General features: G+C 47.0%; 1 protein-coding gene across 3 annotated transcripts in view; it reads right to left on the bottom strand.

Moving 5' to 3' along the window:
* Positions 1-22,368, bottom strand: part of LOC147033717 (filamin-C-like) — an 88,974-nt gene that overhangs the window by 23,957 nt on the left and 42,649 nt on the right. For all 3 annotated transcript variants that reach the window (XM_085871862.1, XM_085871860.1, XM_085871861.1), the window contains exons 6-21: positions 20,650-20,727; positions 18,059-18,221; positions 17,287-17,487; positions 14,488-14,625; positions 13,674-13,800; positions 13,271-13,407; positions 12,235-12,428; positions 12,031-12,144; positions 11,787-11,930; positions 11,509-11,632; positions 10,596-10,756; positions 9,447-9,537; positions 5,962-6,131; positions 4,736-4,853; positions 482-741; positions 34-387 (exon numbers count right to left, since the gene is read on the bottom strand). In XM_085871862.1, coding sequence (XP_085727988.1) covers positions 34-387; positions 482-741; positions 4,736-4,853; positions 5,962-6,131; positions 9,447-9,537; positions 10,596-10,756; positions 11,509-11,632; positions 11,787-11,930; positions 12,031-12,144; positions 12,235-12,428; positions 13,271-13,407; positions 13,674-13,800; positions 14,488-14,625; positions 17,287-17,487; positions 18,059-18,221; positions 20,650-20,727 — 2,574 coding nt within the window. The remainder of the gene's footprint in view (positions 1-33; positions 388-481; positions 742-4,735; positions 4,854-5,961; positions 6,132-9,446; positions 9,538-10,595; positions 10,757-11,508; positions 11,633-11,786; positions 11,931-12,030; positions 12,145-12,234; positions 12,429-13,270; positions 13,408-13,673; positions 13,801-14,487; positions 14,626-17,286; positions 17,488-18,058; positions 18,222-20,649; positions 20,728-22,368) is intronic.

Genomic DNA, 22,368 nt, shown 5'->3' with positions numbered 1-22,368 from the left:
TAGTGAGTGACGTAATCGGAATCCTTGGTTTACCTGAGAACAGTCAAGAGTGAACGAACCAGTATCTCCAACCTTGACGTTCTTCAGACCTTCACCCTTCACCAAAACCTTTTTGGGGTCAAAAGATGGTTCAATGGTGGCCTGGAACGGTGATCCTGGAACGTGTGTCCCAGCAAACAGGATGTTTATCAGGTAATCTCCAGCTTCAACAGGCAGGTAAGAAACCGAGCAGGTACCGTCGCCATTATCCACACACTCGAGTTTCGCTTCAGATGGTCCTTCGACGGTCAAACTCAGGTTGCCTTGTCCGGCTTGCCGAGTGTCAATGGAAAACTGGGCAGGATGACCAACTTTGCCCGATCTCAAACCTTCGCCGCTCACACGCACCTGAACAGGTGTTAACAGACACGATTGAACAAAAACAAAAAAACAAGCCAAAATTAAAAGAATAGATTGCAAAAATATGCCGAGCGAGTCAAACCTTTTTGGGATCAGGAGGAAGTGCCGCTTCGAGCGTAAACGTGTCATCGAGCAGTTGTCCGTCATACACCATGCTGACACGATGAGGACCTTCCTCCTTGGGCAGGAAGCGGACTGTGCTTCCATTTCCAGTGTGCGCGGGCTCCACGGAGCAGTCCAAGGGCTTGTTGGATGGGGAGACCACATGAACGTCCAACTTTCCTCGGCCACCAGCACCGCGAGTGTTCACGTCAAACTCGAACTCTTCCCCAACCACCAGCTCTGTAATTTGGAAACATTCACATCAAGGTGAATATCTTGGGTTGAGACTCGAGTTAATGTCTCTAATTATTTGTTCATCGGAAAGCGCTTTGAGATTTTGCGGATAAATAAAATAAAATAATAACCAAGCACCTCCTTTCTATCTGTCACCACCTTGACGACATCTCACTGGATTTCCACATCCTCAATGCCAATGTGGACACTACGATACATCTCATGAAGTTAATTTACAAATTATCATAAATCGTTCCCTTAAAAATGATAATTTGTACAATTAATTGATCCCTCAACGACAGTTCTGTGATCACGACCTTCATAAGCAGCGATTTAAATAATCATTTCATATTTAAATCATTTTCCTTAATTATCCAATCACTGGTCACCAGTTCAATTTTAGTCGTGAATCCCAAATAGAATGTTGGGGAAGTCTCTTGATATATCCAATTTGTTGTTGTTGTTGTTGTTGTTGTTGTTCGTCTTTCAGCTGCTCCCGTTAGGGGTCGCCACAGCGGATCATCCGTCATGATCCGCATACTGATTTGGCACAGGTTTTACGTCGGATGCTCTTCCTGACAACCCTGGTCGCCTCTTACGACACAGGGATAAGGATTGGGTTTCGCCTCTTGATATATCCAATGTCTTGGAGACAATCTGGCATCCGAGATTCTTCATTATTGAGCCCAGTGATAAGTTCCATCTACACGATGCTTTGTGGGATCATCTCACGTCGAAATGAAGACCAGGGTACCTCTTGTGAGATAATCTCACATCTAAATGAAGACCAGGGTACCTCTTATGGGATCATATCACTTCTAAATGAAGACCAGAGTACCTCTTATTGGATCATCTCACGTCGAAATGAAGACCACGGTACCTCTTATGGGATCATCTCACGTCGAAATGAAGACCACGGTACCTCTTATGGGATCATCTCACGTCTAAATGAAGACCACGGTACCTCTTATGGGATTATCTCACGTCTAAATGAAGACCAGGGTACCTCTTGTGGGATCATCTCACGTCTAAATGAAGACCAGGGTACCTCTTATGGGATCATCTCACGTCTAAATGAAGACCACGTTACCTCTTATGGGATCATCTCACGTCTAAATGAAGACCAGGGTACCTCTTGTGGGATCATCTCACGTCTAAATGAAGACCAGGGTACCTCTTGTGGGATCATCTCACGTCTAAATGAAGACCAGGGTACCTCTTGTGGGATCATCTCACGTCTAAATGGAGAACAGGGTACCTAAGCCATACTCTGACAAATATATCACTCAGTAATTTTGTGAAAAAAAATACATATATTGGTGTGGTTGTGGGGGTGGATGGAGGAATTTCATAATGAAGTGAACATTGTATGGAATTGATTGGTCCGTGGACAAGTATATGACAAGTCGGAATTGGACAAATGAACACTTTTTTTTAAGCAGTCATAACTACAGCTGAAGTCAATCAAGAAGTTTAAATTTTGAATTTCAGCTGAGATCGAGATTCGAGGTTGTGGCATGTGCGGAAATGAAATAAAGCCACGAATGCTGGCATCTCCGGGCATTGAAAAGCATTGCAATGTTTCCAAAGATTAGTCGGTATGATGATCAGGCATTTGATGATATGAATGAGCAAAATGAAAAAGAAAATGGAAAAAAAAACAAAATAAAAAACGGCAAATTAACACCCCAGTGAGTGACAGGGAGGAGACCAGCAATGAGCCCTGATAAAGCATCATTAAATAATGGTGTTTTAAAAAGGTAAACACCCAATTTTCATCCATGCACGACGTTGGAGTTCCTCGACGAGGCATGCGAAGTTTCAACCCGTAACGTTTCAGGGTTTTGGAGTTTATGGAGGAGAGACAGACACAGACACACCGACACCAACACTTAGTAGTATAGATTAATTTTTTTTCCGCAGACGACGTTAAAAACCGGTGAAAATTCCTTTGTTGGAGAGAGGAAGGGTGGAGGTGGGAGGAAGGAGTGGTGAGATTCCAGAGGGAGGGGTATTGGAGGAGGTCGGGGAAGGTGTGGTAGGAGGGACCCGGCAACACCAGGTACTCCTGCTAGTTATATACAGTGCCTATAGAAAGTCTACATCCCCTTTCAAAATGTTCACCTTTTGTTGCCTTTTAGCCTGAAAATTAAATTACATTAAATCAGACATTTTTCACCTTCAGTCACACATCATAACCCACAACTTCCAAATGAATAACAAACTCCACAAATTTCAGAAAATTAATTAAAAATACAAAACTAGAATATCTTAGTTGGATAAGTGTCCCAACCTCTTCACCCCGCCCACCCGCCCTTAGAATAGCATTTGTAAATTAACTCGGGTGTAACAAATCACCTTCAAAATCACACACACCATGTTAATTGGCTTCCCCCTGTGTTAAATTGCAGCGCTTCTTATTATTTCAGAATAAAATCAGCTGTTCCTGTATGTTTCCTCTGCTGAGTAGTGCATTTCACAGCAAATACTCAACCATGAGCACCAAGGAGCTTTCAATAGACCTCCAGGATAAAGTAGTGGAAAGGCACAGATCAGGGGATGGGTATAAAACGATTTCAAAGGCCTTGAATATCTCTTGGAGCACGGTCAAGACAATCAGTAAGAAGTGGAAGGCGTATGGTACCACCAAGATCCTCCCGAGATCAGGTCGTCCTTCCAAACTGGATGACCAAGCAAGAAGGAGATTGATCAAAGAGGCCACTGAGGGGGGGGGGGGGCAGAGGCCACGCCTTCCCAGGATTTGTGCAAGCAGGCCATGCCCCAGAGGCAGAAGTTTGATGAGCATGACGTCAGACACGAAGAGGAAGAGGACGTGAGAGGAGCAGATCAGATAGCAAGGTTGCGGAGTAATAACCGAGGGAGGAATGACACGAGGATACGAGGATACGAGAGAGAGGACGTCAGAGACACGGAGGATCTCGCTTTTGCTCTTGGCACAACGAAAGCTGCACGATTCTCGTGTTCGTGCTGTGTGAATTGGCTCGCGTGCTGAGCAGGACGTTGGCGGTTCGGCTGAGCCATGAAGCGTGTACCTTTGAGGGAAGGAGAGCGTGCCTCGTGGCCCGATTAAGGGGACTAAGAAATCGTCTTGTCGTGTGGGCAGTCGTCGTGACGCGACCGGGTGCAAGAGAGGAATGGTCGGCCTATTCACTCATGAAAAGAAGTTGCATGGAGTCTGAGGCTCGGTGTTAATTACCGCTCACGAATTGCCCGACGTACATTCTTCTCGCTGTGAGAGAACGACTTGGCGCCATTTAGGGCAGGTGTCTACGAAGCGCCTCGATCCCACGTCCCATAAAGATAAATAAAGGAGGGGATTTTTTTATTTATTTATTTTATCTGCCCCCTGATGTGTATTTAAGTCTGTATGGAGGAACCTCAATTAGAATTAGATTGAAGTCTCCTCACATCTCGATTCATTTTCATTACAATTGTTGCTCTTCTGTTTAGATTAAATAAATAATAATTTAATGAATTTGCACCGTCCTCGTGCAGCGCTCGACTGTTTTCCCGCGGCTGTCAGCCTCCAAGGGAGAAGATTGGCCATCCGCCCAGGTAGGGGTTAAACCCCATGGACACGACAATATTGTCGTTTTGAATTTATTTAAATTAATTTTCTAAAACTTGCGGGTTACGATGTGTAAATAAAGAGGGGAAAAGTCTGATTTAATGGAATTTTATTCCAGGCTATAAAGGCAGGTGATAATTGTGAAAGCGGGTGTAGACTTCCTGTAGGCACCAACATCAGGATCCCGAGTTAGTCATTGCAATAAAGTAATCAGGATGTAGTTCAACATTAGGGGGGGAGGGGAAGATGTGGTGTGGGGATTAATCAAACCACATCAGATCAGATCAGATCAGAAATGACAGGTGTGTCTCAGGTGCATTTTGATTCAGTACCGTGACACACGAGGAATGAAAGTTACACAAGTTCACAGAATTCTTGCCCAGCAGCTTCCTTATCAGTATCCATACTCACTGTTCTCTAGACCCTGCACTTGGATCTTCCCCAAATCTACAGGTGGAGCGATATCAACAGTGAAAGGGCTGTAGGGGACCAGGTCTCCTCCATAGGTCACTGCTACAGCCATGGGACCCTGTAGAGCATAAAAAAGGGTTAGCAATCAAAAGGTCATGACGATGGAGCAAAGCTACCAGCATTGCCATCACATGGAGAGAGTAGCAACCGAGAAGCCATCGTTTTTTTTTTTTTTTTTTTAAGTGGATTGCACTTCCAGCCTTGGTGTGGAAGCTAAACGTCATGCACTGAACATTCAACTACACCGGTGACTGATTGGGCACTTGATTTGGACATTGTTCACGTTCAATTGTGCTTGCAAAATGTGCAACAGCTTATCCAGAGATGCCGGGTTGGAAGTAGCCGAAGGAATCATGAAACACCATTTTATTGATGGACGACGGATGAATTGAACATCGTGAACATCAAGCTGATGGTTTGGCCTGCTATTAAAAAAAAGGACCGAGTACATGCTGCACATTATAATTGGCTCATTGTGCATCATTTACAAGAGTTTAGCAATGAACGTTCAAACCAGAATGAATAGTCCTTCTCATGAAGGTGAGTGGCAATCTGCATCGGCGGGCAGGTAGCACGATGGAGATAATTAGTAGAACGTTGAATGACGAAACTAACGGTGAGGGGAAGTGAGGAGACACTAACTCATTGGGTGTTAAACTTTCATCAGAGTAAGAGGAGGAGAATGGATAGGGGCAAAGATTGATGTACGGGGGGAGAGCCAGAGGTCAACAAACTAGACCTCACCACGACGAATCAATAGTTTGTCAAGGAGAGACAGATGATGTCTAAACAGGAACTACCACCAACCTTATGATAACCATCATCAGCACTCAGTCATACATTTAATTTTTTAACCAAATATCCAATCTGGGTCACCCTGTCATCTTCACCTGGAGCTGCCCCACCGAACAGATTTCTCACTCTTGGTGACCATTTTAAAAATAAAGGTGGGACGAAGCTTCCAAACAGTGATAATACACTCTGGTGCAAGAGTTGGTACTATCAGAAAGCACAAGTGTTGATTCTTCACGTCACCAAGTCATCTACATCGTCCATAACCTTGGGGGACACTTTGGTCAACATGTACCCTCATCGCTGAATGAAAGCCATCCTTGTAAAAATAAAATCGATAGAGAATCAAGAACATGGATCTCATCGCAAGGTACCTGCTGAATGGGGGTGTAAGCGACTGTATGAGTGTCATCCTTGTTGTCCTTGATACTCATGTTCCGCACAGGGTTTCCTTTCGTAGATCCGGTGAACTGAACATCCAGCTTTGCCTGTCCTGCACCCTTTGTGGTCACAGTGAACTGTGTAGGTTGGTTCAGCTGCACACCTGTGGACAAGCACATAGAGCTAAGAACCACACACACACACACACAAAGTTGACAGTGTTACAGGCTGAATTTAAAATTGACTAAACTGAGAATTTTTTTGTCACTGATCTACACAAAATATCCCATAATGACAGAGAAAACATGTTTTTAGAAATTTTTATAAATATCAATTAAAAATGAAAAGCTGAAATATCTCATGTCAAGCATTCGACCCATTTACTATTACACTCCAAATTGAGCTCAGATGCATCCAATTTATTTTGATCACCCTTGAGATGTCTCTTCAACTTGAGTCGAGTCCACCTGTGACAATTCAATCAGCCACAGGTGGGCTCCACCACAGGTGGCCAGGAGATGGAAGCCACACCTGGAGTTTGCAAAAAGGCACGTGAAAGACTGAGAGCATGGACGTAAAAGATTCTGTCGTCTGATGAGATGAAAATCGAACTATTTGGCCTGAATGCAAAGTGCAACGTCTGGCGGAAACCAAGCAAATCTCATCACCCATCCAACACCATCGCGACTGTGAAACATGGTGGTGGCAGCATCATGATATGGTGATGCTCTTCAGCAGCATGGACGAAAAAACTCGTAAGGATAGAGGGAACAATGAATGGAGCCAAATACAGGAAAATCCTTGAGGAGAACCTACTTCTGAGCACAAAAGACCTTCGACTGCGGCGAAGATTGATGTTCTAACAGGACAATGACCCCAATCGTACAGCCAAAGCAACACTGGGCTGGCTTCAGAACAAGAACATGAAAATCCTTCAGTGGCCCAGTCGAAGCCCAGACTTTAATCCCATTGAGAGTCTGTAGAAAGACTTGACGATTGCTGTTCACCGACACTTCCCATCCAACTTGACAGAGCTTGAGCAAATCTACAAGGAAGAAAATCCCCAAATCCAGATGTACAAAGCTGATACTGACAAAGCCAAGAAAACTCGAATCTGTAATCGCAGCCAAAGGCGCTTCCACAAAGCATCGACTCAGGGGGTTCAATACTTATTGACGCAAAACATTTCACCTTTTAATTTTTCATTAGTTTGTACAAATTTCTAAAAAACACGTTTTCACCGTCATTATGGGGTGTTTTGTGTCGATCAGTTACAATAAATAAATAAATAAATAAATAAATAAATAAATAAACAAAAAGAATTAATTTAATCCATTTTGAATTCAGGCTGCAACACAAAATGGGACAAAAGTCAAGGGGTGTGAAGACTTTCTCAAAGAACTGTACATATGATGATCACTCACACACACACACACACACACACACACACACACACACACACACACACACACACACACACACACACACACACACACACACACACACACACACACACACACCGGGACTGAGCTTGCTGTGTGCTCCACTTACACAACTTGAATGAACGGGTTGCGTCACAGTCTTTCGCAACATTCCAGCAACATATATGATTGGTGAAGGTTGACTGCGCACATTGTGTGATTTTTTTTTACAGGTCGTGATTTATACGTTGTCTCGTCTGAGTCATCGCGCTGCGAGTCGTGAGCAGAGAGCAAATCTGAAGTTTCTTGCCAAGCTTGGCAAAACACCTTCCGAAACCTTCGCAATGCTGCAGCAAGTCTATGGGCGAAGAAACGATGTCACGCACACGTGTATTTCAATGGCACAAGAGGTTCAAGACTATCCACGGTCTGGAAGACCTTCAACGAGCAGAACGGCCGACAACATCGAGCGTGTGAAGCAGATGGTGCGCGCAGATCGTCAACTCATGGTGCGGATGATTGTTGAGGAACTTTCCATCAACAAGGACACTGTCTGGAGCATCATCACTGAAAATCTCGAAATGCACAAGGTGTGTGCAAAGATGGTCCCCAACCTGTTGTCCGAGGACCAGAAACAGCAAAGAGTCACTGTCTGTCAAGACATTATCAAGCGCCTAAAGGACGATCTAGACCTGCTCGGGAGAGTCATTACTGGCGATGAATCGTGGATATTCGAATACGATCCCGAGACCAAACGGCAGAGTCGTCAGTGGAAAAGTCCGGCATCACCAAAACCAAAGAAAGCAAGGATGTCGAAGTCGAAGGTCAAGGTGATGCTCATCGCGTTTTTTGACATCAAGGGCATCGTCCACTTTGAGTTTCTACCACAGGGTCAAACAGTGAATCAATACGTGTACAAGGAGATCCTCCGGCACCTCATGAGATCCGTCCAGGACAAGAGGAGGGATCTGTGGGAAAACGATGCCTGGGTGCTCCACCGCGACAACGCCCCTGCTCACAGTGCCCCGAGCATCCGATAGTTTCTGGAGAAGAGGAACGTGCCAACTCTGGAGCGACCCTCGTATTCGCCAGACTTGGCCCCTTGTGATTTTTTTCCTATTCCCCAAGCTCAAGGGGGTGATCAAGGGGACCCGATTTCCTGATGTGGAGGCCATCAAAAGGGCCGTGACGACGGAGCTCCGGAGGATTCCAGAAGAAGCCTTCCGGGGTGCATCGAAGCGTGGAAGAAGAGGATGGACAAGTGTGTGAGACTGGAGGGAAACTATTCTGAAGGGGACAAGCTGTGATTTCAATAGATTTTTTGGAATAAAATTTCTGTGAAGTCAGTCCCGTTACTTTTTAGACGAACCTCGTTTATAACAATGGACAAAACTTTCACTTCCCTCCATCCAAACAGTACATGGATGAGTAAACATCTGAATAAAAATATATTTCACAACCAAGAGCCACCTCCCCTGCAAGCCTCCACTTTGTATACAAGAAATAATTTTTTTTTTTTTTAAACCTGCCTTGGGGCTGCATGTTCACGCTTAAAATCTGACAACGCAGTCATCAGTTCCATTGAAGATTCACATGTTCAAAATCTCAGTTTAATGGGGGAAACGTGGACGTAACCAAAACTGACATGGCAGAAATGACACCACTTTTGGCGTTAGCCAGTATTACAAGCCTCACGACGGAGTATGACATGTGATAAACAAAAACTTTCAAAATTGACACAAACAAAGTGCATTTCCAAGACTGTGCCACAGGACATTGCTCACAGATGATGGGCAGAGGAGGAGGATACTCCGGGTGGCAGTGCCCACTGGTACTATAACTATCAAATCCATTTCCTTAAACTTTAAAATCTCTACAAATGGACAGAGATATCAGACCAGCAAGCTGGACGCACCAATCGTACTACATCCTCCACCATTCGATCACACGCAGCTCTTCAAATTACTTTCACCCACAGAATGACCGAACAAACCAAACTGGCACAGCTGGACTGGAACGGTCAAACAAAAGATGGACCTCCATGACTGCCAACCTACCGGTCTTGCTGACACCGGGGCCTTCAGCTTTGACCTTGTGTACGTCGTGGGATGGGTCTACTTTGATGCGATATGGACTGTTGGGAAGCTCCTGAGGATAAAGAAAAAATATAATAAAACAACCTCCATTTCCTTACAAGTGTCCCTGGGGGGGGGGGGGGGAAATCAGATTACCTGTGTTTTTTTTCAAGTTAGAGCTAAATGTTAACAAAATGTCAACACCATTGAAAACCAGTAAAACTCGAGCTATCATAAGTTAGCCTATCATTACAATTGCATACAAGTCGAGTGGATTGTTCAACGACAAGGATCCTTAAAGTACCACGTCACATGACAAATGTGTGACCATCATTTATTGTAAATTTAAAGTTAGAATTGCCATCACTTCCTGCCGTACTTCATTGCTCGATAAAACATTTGCTTCGTGTGACACTTTAATTACCTCCACCACCAAAGGCAGAAGGTGGTCATGTTTTCACATCCGTCTGTCTGCAGGTTGGACGGATTTGGTGGACAGGTTGGGTGTGCGACAAAGGAAGAAATGATTACGAATTCTGACGAAACTTGGACAGGTTGGGTGCGACGAGGATGGATCGATTCGATTTTGGTGACGATCCGAATACGGATACAATAATTATTTAATTTTTAAAGAGCCTTGACTTGGAACAGGAGAGCAAGGAAGGCAGGAGGCCAGACTAGCAAAAGCACGAGATGTGTCCAGAGACGGCCATGATCTCATGTCTGACATCAAGGGCCCCCGTCCATTGTTGGGAGAGCAGAAAGAGCATGTCCAAGGTGGAGTGACCGGGTCCGAGATCACGCCATTGGAGTAAATTGGATGTTAACTGCGATGGAGGATCCACAAGTATGCTGGACAACGGCATCAGTACAAATGAACATCCCGAAGCCACCTGACCCCTTGATACAACATGGAGAGGGAGGGAGAGTCCTTTTTGCTTTTACAAGGTATTAAATGGGAACCAAAAGCAAACCTTTTGGAATGACTAAAAAAAACATAATAATCAAAGGTTACCCAGGTAAATGTCAAACGTTAACTCGTGAAGAGCACACTGCTGCATTTAAACCACCGACTTGCACTACATCACAAAAACTCAAACACCAGTCATCGTTATTTCGACGCAGCCTCACCTCGTCTGCAAACAGCACCATGATGGTGTAACGCCCTGCTGCGAGCGGTGTGTACTTGACCAGGAACGTGTCGTCGTCGTTTTTGATTATATCAAAGTCTATATCGGCCTCGCAGGGTCCCAGCACACCAGAGGCACACTTTATGCCAACGCTGACGTCACCTACAGGAAACGAAACCTTCATTAGTGACTTTCTGCGCAAAACTGGTTCGCTCACACGTACCAACCCAAAATCCTTTCCTGGACTCAAACTCCTCTTCAAGCTCCAAATCGGATCAGATGCTCAATTGTGCCTTCTGCTTACAACTTGTTTCCCAAAATATGTTCAAATCCTCCAGTGATCAGATGCAGTTTGGGTTCCTCGGCCATGTCATTATCCATGACCCGGGTAGGTTGAGCAAGTTTCCAAACGAGCTTACTCAAGGCCTTGAGGTCACTTTGGAATAGCTCGGAAAACCGTTTTTGGTTTGTTCATGTTCATAACAGTGCACAAGGCATTTGTCCAGTGCCAGGGTGTACAATTTGCTGGAAACAATCATATATTGGGCTCTCAGGATAATTAGGAACACAGCAGGAAGCTGATAAACAATGCTGGCTCCCCTCACCACTGAGGTTGTTTTGCATCCACCAATACTTCCCCTCACCCTCCATCTCACCACATCTCAAAACATTCACCTCGTGGCCAATTTCCTGGTCCAAGCTTCCCACCCCACCCACACATGCACTCCTTTTGGCACCTTTTCTCCTGCCGGTGGAATCCCCATACATCAGCTAAGGGAAGTCCTTCATGGGGTCAGACGTCAAACTCAATAACTAATGATTGTCAATTTGTCTCTCCGCACCATCCAGAGACTCGTAAACCAGGAGAGGAATCAAAAGAATCCCACACGGGGCCGAGTCGAGGACCAACTCACCCTCCCCGGCCTCGGAGCAATCCACGGTGAAGCTGGTGGGTTCATGAGCTTTCACACCAGTTCGCTCAACTCCCTGTCCCGACACCTTCACCCTCTGGGGGTAACTACCTTTGCCGACTTTAACCTGCAACACAAGGCATCGGTTTCTCGCCCACATCCAGATAATCCATTTAGAGCAATTACAGACAAAAACTACAAATGTCGCAGCAATGTGCCATTTCAAAGGTTCTGTGGAAACCACACGGTCAGCAAAGTGATGCCAAGAATGAACAGCTCACGCGGAAAGGGCTGCTGGGGACGTTGAGTGCACCCCACGTGACGACGACGGTGTGCTTGATGGGTTTTTGCGGCGTGTAGCGACACGCGTATGTACCATCTCCATTATCGATGACCTTAACAGGCACCGGAGTTCCATCCACATCCTGAGAAATCAGAAACCAAAATTAACAACAGCCAAAAAAAATCACACGAAAGGACTGGTCGAGTCACGATCATCCGTTCATGGCCCGGTAAGAAACAAACCTGTGCAAAGGCCTGCAAAGGAGCCTTTCCGGCATCTTTAGCATCCACAGTGAACTCCAGAGGTTGACCCACCACGTTACCAGTTGGCTCGACGCCTTTTCCGGAAATTCGAACCTGAAACGAACAGCAAGGCAAAGTTGAAAGCGCCGCACAAGGTTCAGTCGTGTGATCGAAGTACGAGTTCAGCCGACGAACGGGTCGAACCTTCTCTGGGTGGAAGGCCGTGTTGACGGGCACGATCTCCGCAATGAAAGGACTGTTTTTGATTTCGTCGTCATCGCAGATCACGTGTACGCCGTAACATCCAGGCTCCGTGGGCCAGTACTTCACGTCGCACGAACCGTCACCCACGTCCGTGCAGTCGATGGTGCATTGAGATGGACCCTCGATAGAAAAACCTGTCAAGGTTAAAACGGCCAAGGAGAGCCAATACAAAGTTAGCCATTCGCACTTTTATGAGAAACACCTCAGACAACCACATGGCCCTTGGTGTGCAACTACAGCCCGTACGGGGAAGGCCTTCGCTCCATGTACTGCACACACCCATTTAAAACTAATCCGTTCAACCGTTTCGACATTTCAAATCAAAATATCACCAAGTAGGGCGTGCAGGATGGCCGAGAGGGACGCACACTCATCTCCGAGCTGTCCTTCCTGGGTTTGAATCCCAATGCAGCAATTAACTGTCATCCTGGTGATTCATCGATGTGTGTGCCGTCCCTCGGATGGACGTTAAAACTGGGCGTCCCGTCCGCCGGCCTCGATCGGTGAACGTTAAAGAACCCACGGCCGGGGTCCTTCGCGAAGAGGCGAGTTATTACCGGCACCCTCAAGGAATTACAAGTCCCTACTTTAACCTGCAGGGGGGCACTGCCTCACACACAAAATGAGGCTCCCCGTAGCTATGGGCCGCATACGAATGAAGACGACTCCGTGGATTAAATTTTAATGATTTTACCGATGAAGGAAAGCCAACAAAGCCTTTAAAAGGGATCAATTCCATTCTCAACCCCACGGCCATTAAAAGCAAAGCGTTGGAGCGCATTCGATTCCTAAGACCATGATGCAATCATAAAAAGGGGAAACGAATCCATTAAACATTGATGGCCCATCCGGTGAGGGAAGCGCCGTGCAAGGTGAGCATTCTTATCATGCGTCCACATCACAGCGTCCCTAATGTGGATTGTCATCTCGAGCAGCCACGGCCCGACCGGGTTCCTCATAGCAACACCATGCTCACCGAGTGCCCCGACGTCGGTCCCCACGGCCTCGACCACAAAATCACTCGATTTCCCCACCATGCCGGAACTGAGGCCAGGACCCCATGCCCGAACCTTCTGCTTTCCCGCCTCAGGGCCCACGTCCACGGTAAACGGGCTGCGTGACAAGGGGACAAGAGCGGCCTCCATCACAATTTTTGGCTACATCGATCAAATTGCGTGTCAAACACTGGATCGTCCATCAGACATGCACCTGGACTAGCGAGTGGATAATCTTGTTCAGGCTGAGACCGGCCATAGTATACTGGGGTATAGAAATCCATAGGGTTCGGTTCAGTAAGCCAAAAATTTCCACTTAACCTCCAATGATCTTTAACCTATGCTTGCAACAAGGCCATGCGTTTAAGGCAAAGGTCGCCTTACCTGCCAGGGGTATGCTGTCCCGCCCAGGTGACAGATACGGTGTGCTTTCCGACTGCCGTAGGTTTGTATTCGCAGGAGTGCAGGGTGTCGCGCATGGTCTTCTGTTTTATAGGTTCTTCAACGCCACCTTTGGAGGATCCCCCATGAAGGAAGATGTTAGAGCAAACACCCTTTAGGAATGGGCACTGATAACTTGGACACAACACATTTAAGGGACCACATCGAGTCGTGATTAAAGGGACATTTTGCCCAAGGCCAACAGGGGGCACAGGTGTAGCCCCCAATCGGATTGGCCCTGCAAATGGTGTCAGAAACGCAGGAAATCACTTGTTCTGTGCATGACGTGTGCTTGGTTTACTTATTACGGTTCAAGAGCTCCGCTGCAGGGCTGGCAGGATGGCCTACACCACAGGAGGCATGCACATTCCCCTCAGAGCCACCTCGCATGGTTATGAATCCCGATCGAGTTATAAACTCTCAACTATCATAATCACCCTCATCAGGCAGGGTGATGCGACAATGTGTGTGCCTGTGTGCCGTTACTCAGATGGATGTTAAACTGTGTGCCCCATCTGCCAGTATCAATTGATGTACGTTAAAAAAAATCCCACGATGTCCTTCAGGAGGAGCGAATCGGGTACCGATGGAACCCGAAACTTACAAATTCCTTCCCTCACCTACAAGGTTTATATAAAATCCAAAAATCCGGCCTTGCTCATCAACCACAACGCCGACATTGGAAGTAATATGATACAAGCACCAACACCAAAGTGGAATTCCTACCACAAGATGGAGCTCTGGTGACAACACTCACTTGGTTTCTTCAAGGTCACCTGCAGATCCCCGGAGCCCGCACCCTCGGTGAGCACGGTGAAGTCGGCAATCTCGTTTATACGAACACCCTTCGCCTGAAGGCCGCGACCAGTGGCACGACAAGCGATGGCTTTGCTCGCTGAAAGGTCCAAGAGCACACAGGATCTCAGTAACTTGCAAACACCATTTTTAGAGTGTAAGAACATGCAGGGATCTGGTGAACCACACACCACCCTTCATAACCACTTCAAGCAACGTGTGCAATGGAAATGGTAAAAATGGGGTCTGCAGACCATCTCAGTGATACGTTAACCACCACTTCACTGGGAAAGGAAGGTGAAGACACATTTCATGGACACAAAGACACAAAGGAAGGAAGGCTCGGGACAACATCACGCATGGAGGGAGGGACAGAGATGTCAGGGTTCACTGTTTAAATGGAGCGTCGTGATGTCAGGGATGGGTTGGGAAAGTTGGTGGGTGTCCACTCAGGAAAGCCAGAAAGCAACACGTGTCCAACCTCAACAATGAAAATGCAAACTTCTCTCCCTCCTCAAAAACCTGGCATCTTGTCAAGTCTGTCTATGGTGTAGGCTAGCCTTCCATCCCTTCCCTTTTACAATGGCACCCCAGCCGACTCTGCTCGTGAGAAGGCCAAATGCCTCAATTCTGTGTTTGCTTCCTAATCTTGCGTTCCCAAGGCCTCACTCCGTGCCCACCCTCTCGGTACCGATCCTTCCCCGTCATACCCAAGTGCTCCTTGACTCTGTCTTTTGCACCAGACAAGATGGAGAAGGTTCTTTCAGCCCTCGACTGACTGCATCAGCTCGCGTCTTCAAACTCCTGGGCCTCATCAGCTCACAGGGTCATGGAATCCATCTTCACAGTCGAGATGAAATCATTCCTCTTCTCCAACAATTTGGTTTCAGACCAGGTCACTCCACTTTGGACATACTGCTTCGACTCACCCAACAATGGATGGAGGCCATCAATATCAGGCATGACATCATGGCCGTCTCTGGACACATCTCGTGCTTTTGATAGTCAGGCATCCTGCCTTCCTTACTCTCCAAACTCTCTACCTATGGCACACAAGGCTAACTCCACACATGGCTCACTGACGTCCTCTACTCTCGTAACCGACATGTGGCTCTCAATGGAATACTTTCATCGCCTCTACCCGTCAAGGCTGGAGCTCCTCAAGGCAGTGTTCTGGTTTTCAATCTGACTCTGGAAAACCCTATTTTATTGCAAGACCCACCATTCTACTTTCTCAACAATCCTCATGAAGCAGTTCGGTGATTCAAACTCCTGGGCCTCAGTCAGCCACGACCTCTCTCGTGTGTAAACCACATCTCAAAGTTAGCCTTCAGAGCCAACAGCTCACTGGACATCCTATGTTGTACAAAGTCCTCCCTTGGCACACCTGAACTCTTATCCACGTACAAGGCCTTCATCTGCAACAAAACACATCTACTGTGTTTTGCACCCCCCCCACCCCCATAAGTTTATGCAGGACGCACGTGGTCCACCATCCACCCCCCCCCCCCCTCCCCCACCCTGTGGATCCAACTTCCACTTCCTTTTCAACTTCATGACAACTGTTTACCACCATCTCAGATCGCCCCCAATCTCCCCTCGTTATCACACCCCTCTCACCCTCAAGCGCTCCTTAAAAATTTTGTTTTCCTTCTGGATGCATTTCGTCCACCCCATGCGTCATCCCCGGCACCCCAATGTTCGTCCAAGGCTATTTTTTATTTGTCTTGCAACACTACCCTTGGAGTGTGTCCCTCTACTGTTACTTTTGTTCCATAAGCCTCCACTTTGTATCCAAACCCCCACCCTCCTAAAATGCAGGGGGGTGTGGGTAATGATTTTAGGGATGGAACAAATTGTTGTAATGTCAGGGATCACAGGTCAGAGAGGGAGAGAGGGAGAAAGAGATAAAAAGTTGGGAGAATGGGATCACGAGTCAAGAAGAAGCAGCACAGGGAATGCGGTGCAAACAGAGAATTTGAAGGTGAGATTAATAATAAATAAATAAATAAATAAATAAGGGGGTTTTAGAATTAAAAGTGGACAACAGTGAAAAAACAAAATGTTAATGAAACAGAAAAAGAGGGCAGGAGGTGAAAAGGAGCAAAAGATGAAACATTCAAATGGAGGATTAAGGAGAAAGAAAGAGGAGGAAGACAAGTGAATGAATCGTTAAACAACAGGATAAAAACTCATTCCTCATTTTGCCACCAACACAGAGTGACTAGGCCTTGGACCTTTTACATGTCCTTCATTGCTAATCTTATGCTGCATCTTGAAGGACAAATTGAACCAAACAAGACGGGGGAGCTCTACTGGTGGCACCCAGCCACCCCACAAACCCCCAAACCCCCCCACAACAAAACACACCCACCCCACAAACCCCCAAACCATAAACACACCCACCCCACCCCACCCCAGTGTGCCAGCTCAAGCCATACCCCCAACAGCATGCACCATGCCAGGCCACGTCCCACCCAGTTTGGGTCTAATGTCAGACTACAACAGGAAGCTAGGAGGAAAGTGCAAAGATAGGAAATTGACAAGGACTGGGAAAGAGAAACGAAAAGCGAGATGGATTCAATTCGACATTGGCAAGCTCAGTAACCTCCGGCAATGAAGGATAACCAGGAAGTGTTTCACAACAGAACCGCACCATTTATATCAATGATAGAAACATCAAAAGTCAAACCAGCACAATGCACTTTAAAAAAAAAAAACATTAACCCTCTGGGGGCCACATACCGCCGGAGGGGCATACCTGGGGCTACGTTGACTGTATAAGGACTATGGGGTATCGGCAGGCCTCCGAAAGACACGGCGACCGTGTGAGGCCCTTCCTTTGTGGGCTTGTAGCAGCAGCGATACATTCCTGGACCACGTTCTTCCAAGGCAGCATCGACCAAAGTTGGTTGATCCTTGGGACCCTTAACAACCACCGCAACATCGCCCACTCCAGCACCTGAACACAACATGGCCCTCCTTACTCAACGGCCAATTATAATACCGTGCCTCGTGTTGACTAAAAACAAATAGTCGACGTACTCGGCCTCCATGCAAGGTGTTTGAGTGCAACATACAGAGCAACTTGCCCATCAAATTGATCGATAATGACACCATGCCGCCCATATCGAGCGACCAATGGGTTACAATGGAAATGGACCTCTTATGGACCAAATAAAGCGCAAAACGTAAAACCAATCTGAGAGAGGCTTTTGTAGGCCAATGCCATTCGAGACACCACCTGTTCCACGACCATGTCTCGTGAAGTCTCTCACATACTTCCTGAATAAACATGTCGAAGTGAATGGCCATTTAGGGACGACAAACGCATTTTAAAATTAATCAAAAGCATATTATATATTTTAAAAGTCATTCCAGGACTTGGTCTGCACAAATGACATGCTGAGACCATCCTGAATATTGAGGTTGAGCGGTTACGTCACAGGTACCCACCATGGGACCAAGGGACGATGGGACCATGTGGAAGCCCAAGTGACCATGGGACGATGGGACCATGTGGAAGCGCTCACCAGTCGTGTTAATGTTGAAGTCTGTCGGTCGTCCGGCCACAACACCCGCAGACACCAGTCCAGGTCCGGCAGCAGACACCTTGTTGGCATCGCCTTGGGGCTCTGACACCATCACGTGAAATGGGCTCTTACTGATGTGCTGGTTTGCAAATAGGACCATGACCTACACACACACACACACACAATCACGCAACACCTCCATTGTGTACTCAAAACAGACAAGAAAACGCCAAAATGGAGATGGTGGAGGGAAGGACACAATGACCATGATGTCAGCAGGCAAACATACATTTTCAACATCACGATACATTTAATAATCAGATTTTTATATTCAAATGAGATTGTTGAGGAAGCGTCAGAGGAAACAGGATCTTGGCTCCGACTTGCTCCAAGCATCGTAATTACCACAACGAGGGGGAAACCACCAGATGCACAGCTCCTGAGAGCATGCTCGGGCAGGTAGGGCCCTGGAAGGGATGAGCGCACACGAGGTGCGGTTAGGCGGGTCGTGTGCATGCAGGTGGGACGAGACGTGGTACCCAAACAATACAGGTTAATAGTGGAACAATGCATACAGGTGAGTAGAGCTATACACAACAAACAATACAGGTAAGAACATGCACACAGGTAAGTGGAGGCACTGCACACCAAACGAAAGCTTCATCAAGATAACAGGCTACAAGTTCAAGACGATTTAAATAATCAAAGACCATCGACAACATCAAAGGGTATCGAGAAACCTGGGTCCTAATGTTATGCACATACTTGTGTCCCCAACCAAGCGTGGGTTTTACAACAGCACTTTCAAGTATTCACTCAATATTCTGGACAACATTTGTCAACTAGTTATACCAGTTCATGAGATCCTCTCATGAGATCTCATGAGATCAATAATCATGAGATTATTGCGAATAACCATGGTTTTCCGCAGCCACACATCAGTCCGCCACTTCAAATCTCCCACCACGGTGGTCAAGCACATCAAGCGTGGTTACCCACGCTCCGCTACCTCGTGTTTTTCATGCCTGCTACTCCATGCAAGCAATCTCCACTCAGTTTTGCTCTCAATTTCAAAAAAGCCAGAGTAGCTCGATCACCTTGCATGAAGAGAGTGCTATCCGTATGAACGAGTCCACGATGAGAACCATCGAGAACGGTGAGGCTGCAATTTGGACCAGTGTTGCGGGTGGTCCACCAAAAAGTGACAGGCCATGCATGGACCAACGTGTAATCACGATGAAGAGCTGTTACTTCCGGCACCCTTTTGGCGGCATCCTGGAAGCCATGGAGAATGACTACATAGACAGTGACTCAATGTTGCAAAATTCCAACATGGCAGACTGCATCATCACCATTAGAGTCCTCAGATGAGGTGAAGCTGTCAACCCTCAAAGCCTCATGGGGGGGGGGGGGAATTTGGAAGGACGTTGACTTCCAAGAATTTCAGTCGAGGCTGAGGTGAGCTGCATCAGGGAGCTCACACAAGATGCGGGAGGAAGGGGGTTTGAGGACCTTCAGGCCAGTGAAGTGGAGGAGCTCCGACAGTCGCCTGCAGAGGAAGACCTACATGGGATCACAAAATCCTCCAGTGTCGCTGAAAACGAGGACAAGGAGGTGGTTACATGCCCGAAGCTGACTCTTCCCACCATTAGCAACATCATGCTAACAACCAAGAATATCTGGGACATGGTGGTTAAGATCGAGCCGTTCATAGAGCGAAGTTTAGAATGAAGGTGAAGGCTGGAGGATCTCATGATGTCATACAGAGAGGTACAGAAAGATCTCCAAATGAAAACGAAGCAGCCCTCAATCCTTGGTTTTATTAAAAGACCACCACCACAAACAACTACTCCAGACACCACGTCTTTTGTCCCATCTCAGTCACCAGTTCTCCTGCCTCATCAGGGTTTTCCATCGAGGATCCTGAGCCTCTGCTTGAAGAGGGGTACACAGCCCCTCATGCCATCAACCACCCCCGAACAGTCATCTGGACTTCAACATCAATATTAAAGTTGATTAAAAGGCGATCTAGACTTCATCAATATTAAAGCTAATTAAGAGTATTTTGTTCACACAGGGAGGGGACCGTACATCATAAATATCTATCATGGTTATTGAAGGCACAGGGGTGTGTAGGTCACTTGGAGCCACAGAATGCAACCCCCTTATCATAGGCCTTTAGTCTTACCACTGGCAGATTTACCAACCATGGGGTTTCTCAGGAACCGAACCGCCGTGGTTGGCAAGGGATACCTGTACAAATAAGTCAAATTGAATCCCTCGTCTCCAACGTTCAAATGTGAGAATGAACGAGTCAGGCTGAGAAGGTTATTACACGTTCCGTGGAGAGCAAGTCGATCAACATTGCAAATTGGGGTTGGGAGGAGGGGGTTGGGTTGGGAGGAGGGGGTTTGGAGGAGGGGGTTGGGAGGAGAGGCGAGAGATCACAAAACATGTTGAGACACTCAAAACACATCTTCACCTGTGTGGCAATAAAATGCATTCAAAAACCACAGAGTTTGGCAAAACGAACACAATTCACTCTTCATTGCAAGCAAAACCACAAGGGTGATGTAAAAGTGCCTGCATACCTCGTGTGGCCCAACCGCCTTGGGTGTATACTCAACCGCATACGTGTGGTTTTTGTCATTGTTTGCAGTCACCCTCACCTGAAGGTGAAACAAGCAGTATTAATGGATGCCAGAACACCGTGCTCCACAAACAGTGCGGGGATCAGGTGGTGTTAAACAAGGAAAGGCAAACCGGACGTGGATTCAAAAAAACCTTGGGAGGAGAGAACACTGGGGTTTACTCATGGAGTGAATCCATGACATGTACGAGGTTATATACATACATACACAGGAGGGTCTTGGGTTACACTCACAAACATCCCCGTGAACCACAAATGTGCAAACTTGGGGGTAATGGGGAAATTTAAAATTTGTCCAAACTGTACCCTCAATACCAGTCCTGTGGATCGTTTGTGTGATGTTTATTTTTTGTGAATGAAGATCATCAAACAAATCAATTTAAATAATCTGGTCATCGATCATAAACCGATAAGGACAAACAGACACGACCCAGTAACTAAACCCTTCTTTTCACAATGCAGCGGGGGGGGGGGGGCAGATTAACAATTCCGTCATCCACAATGGGGGGGGGGTTCGGATTAACCCGTCCGTAATCCACAAGGGGGGTGTCAGATTAACCCGTCCAAAATCTGGGGGGGGTTCGGATTAACCCGTCCGTAATCCACAAGGGGGTGTCAGATTAACCCGTCCACAATCTGGGGGGGGGGTTCGGATGAACCCGTCCGTAATCCACAAGGGGGGGGGGTGTCAGATTAACCCGTCCACAATCTGGGGGGGGGGGCTCGGATGAACCCGTCCGTAATCCACAAGGGGGGTCGGATTAAGCCGTCCGTAATCCACAAGGGGGGTCGGATTAACCCGTCCGTAATCCACAAGGGGGGGTCGGATTAACATGTACAGCATCTGGGGGGGGGGTTGTTGGATCAACCTTTCTGTAATCCTGGGGGGGGGGCTGACTAACCCTTCAGTAATCCTGATAAAACAAGGCAGGGCAGTGAGAGGTGGGGGTCGGGGTCGGGTCAATGGGTGATAGGGAAGCTCCACTCAGCAACTTTAACTTCAGCTCTCACGCTCATACAGCTTGGCCGGGGGAAGTTCATCCGTCACGAACCAGCTGGCCGGGCCTGACATTGAACTCTGGTTCGAACAGCAATTTGTAATTTGTTCAAGGTTCCGGAGAAAGATTGCAGACTCTGCGACTCGTGGGATTCTTAACATCCAACTTATGCAGGAACACGAGATGCCCAGCTAAAACGTCCATCCGAGGGACGACGCGCATTGATGAATCGTCCTACATGTGAAACACCAGGATAACAGTTTACAGCTGGGTCGGGATTCAAACCCAGGATAGATGACAGAGGTGGTTTGCGTACCTCCAGGCCTTCTTGTCAGCCCGGCACACAAATGTTTGTCATCACATTTTATCCACATTGGTGAAATGGCCACCCGGGTGTCGGTGCGGTGGAACGGACCGGACCACAGGGCACCGCATCCACCCTTCGATTTACAAGCACCTTCCATGTACAACCATTACCACCCCGATAACTACTGAAATCACAGCAACTAACTACACCACCTTGGTGCTGTTCCACTCAGCAAGTGAGACCAAAGAAGCAGATCCACAATACCACATCAACTTGCTTTGTGTGTTCATCGCTCTAGTACTACCAGCTCAGTACACCTTGGGTGCTTAACATGTCACAGTTACTTGAGGACAAC

This window comes from Eptatretus burgeri, chromosome 2 (genome assembly GCF_056783735.1).
Source record: "Eptatretus burgeri isolate ZD-2024b chromosome 2, Ebu_testis_v1, whole genome shotgun sequence".
NCBI classification, from domain to species: Eukaryota; Metazoa; Chordata; class Myxini; order Myxiniformes; family Myxinidae; genus Eptatretus; species Eptatretus burgeri.
The sequence above is the reverse complement of the archived record's forward strand: the minus strand, read 5'-3'. Positions and strand labels throughout refer to the sequence as shown.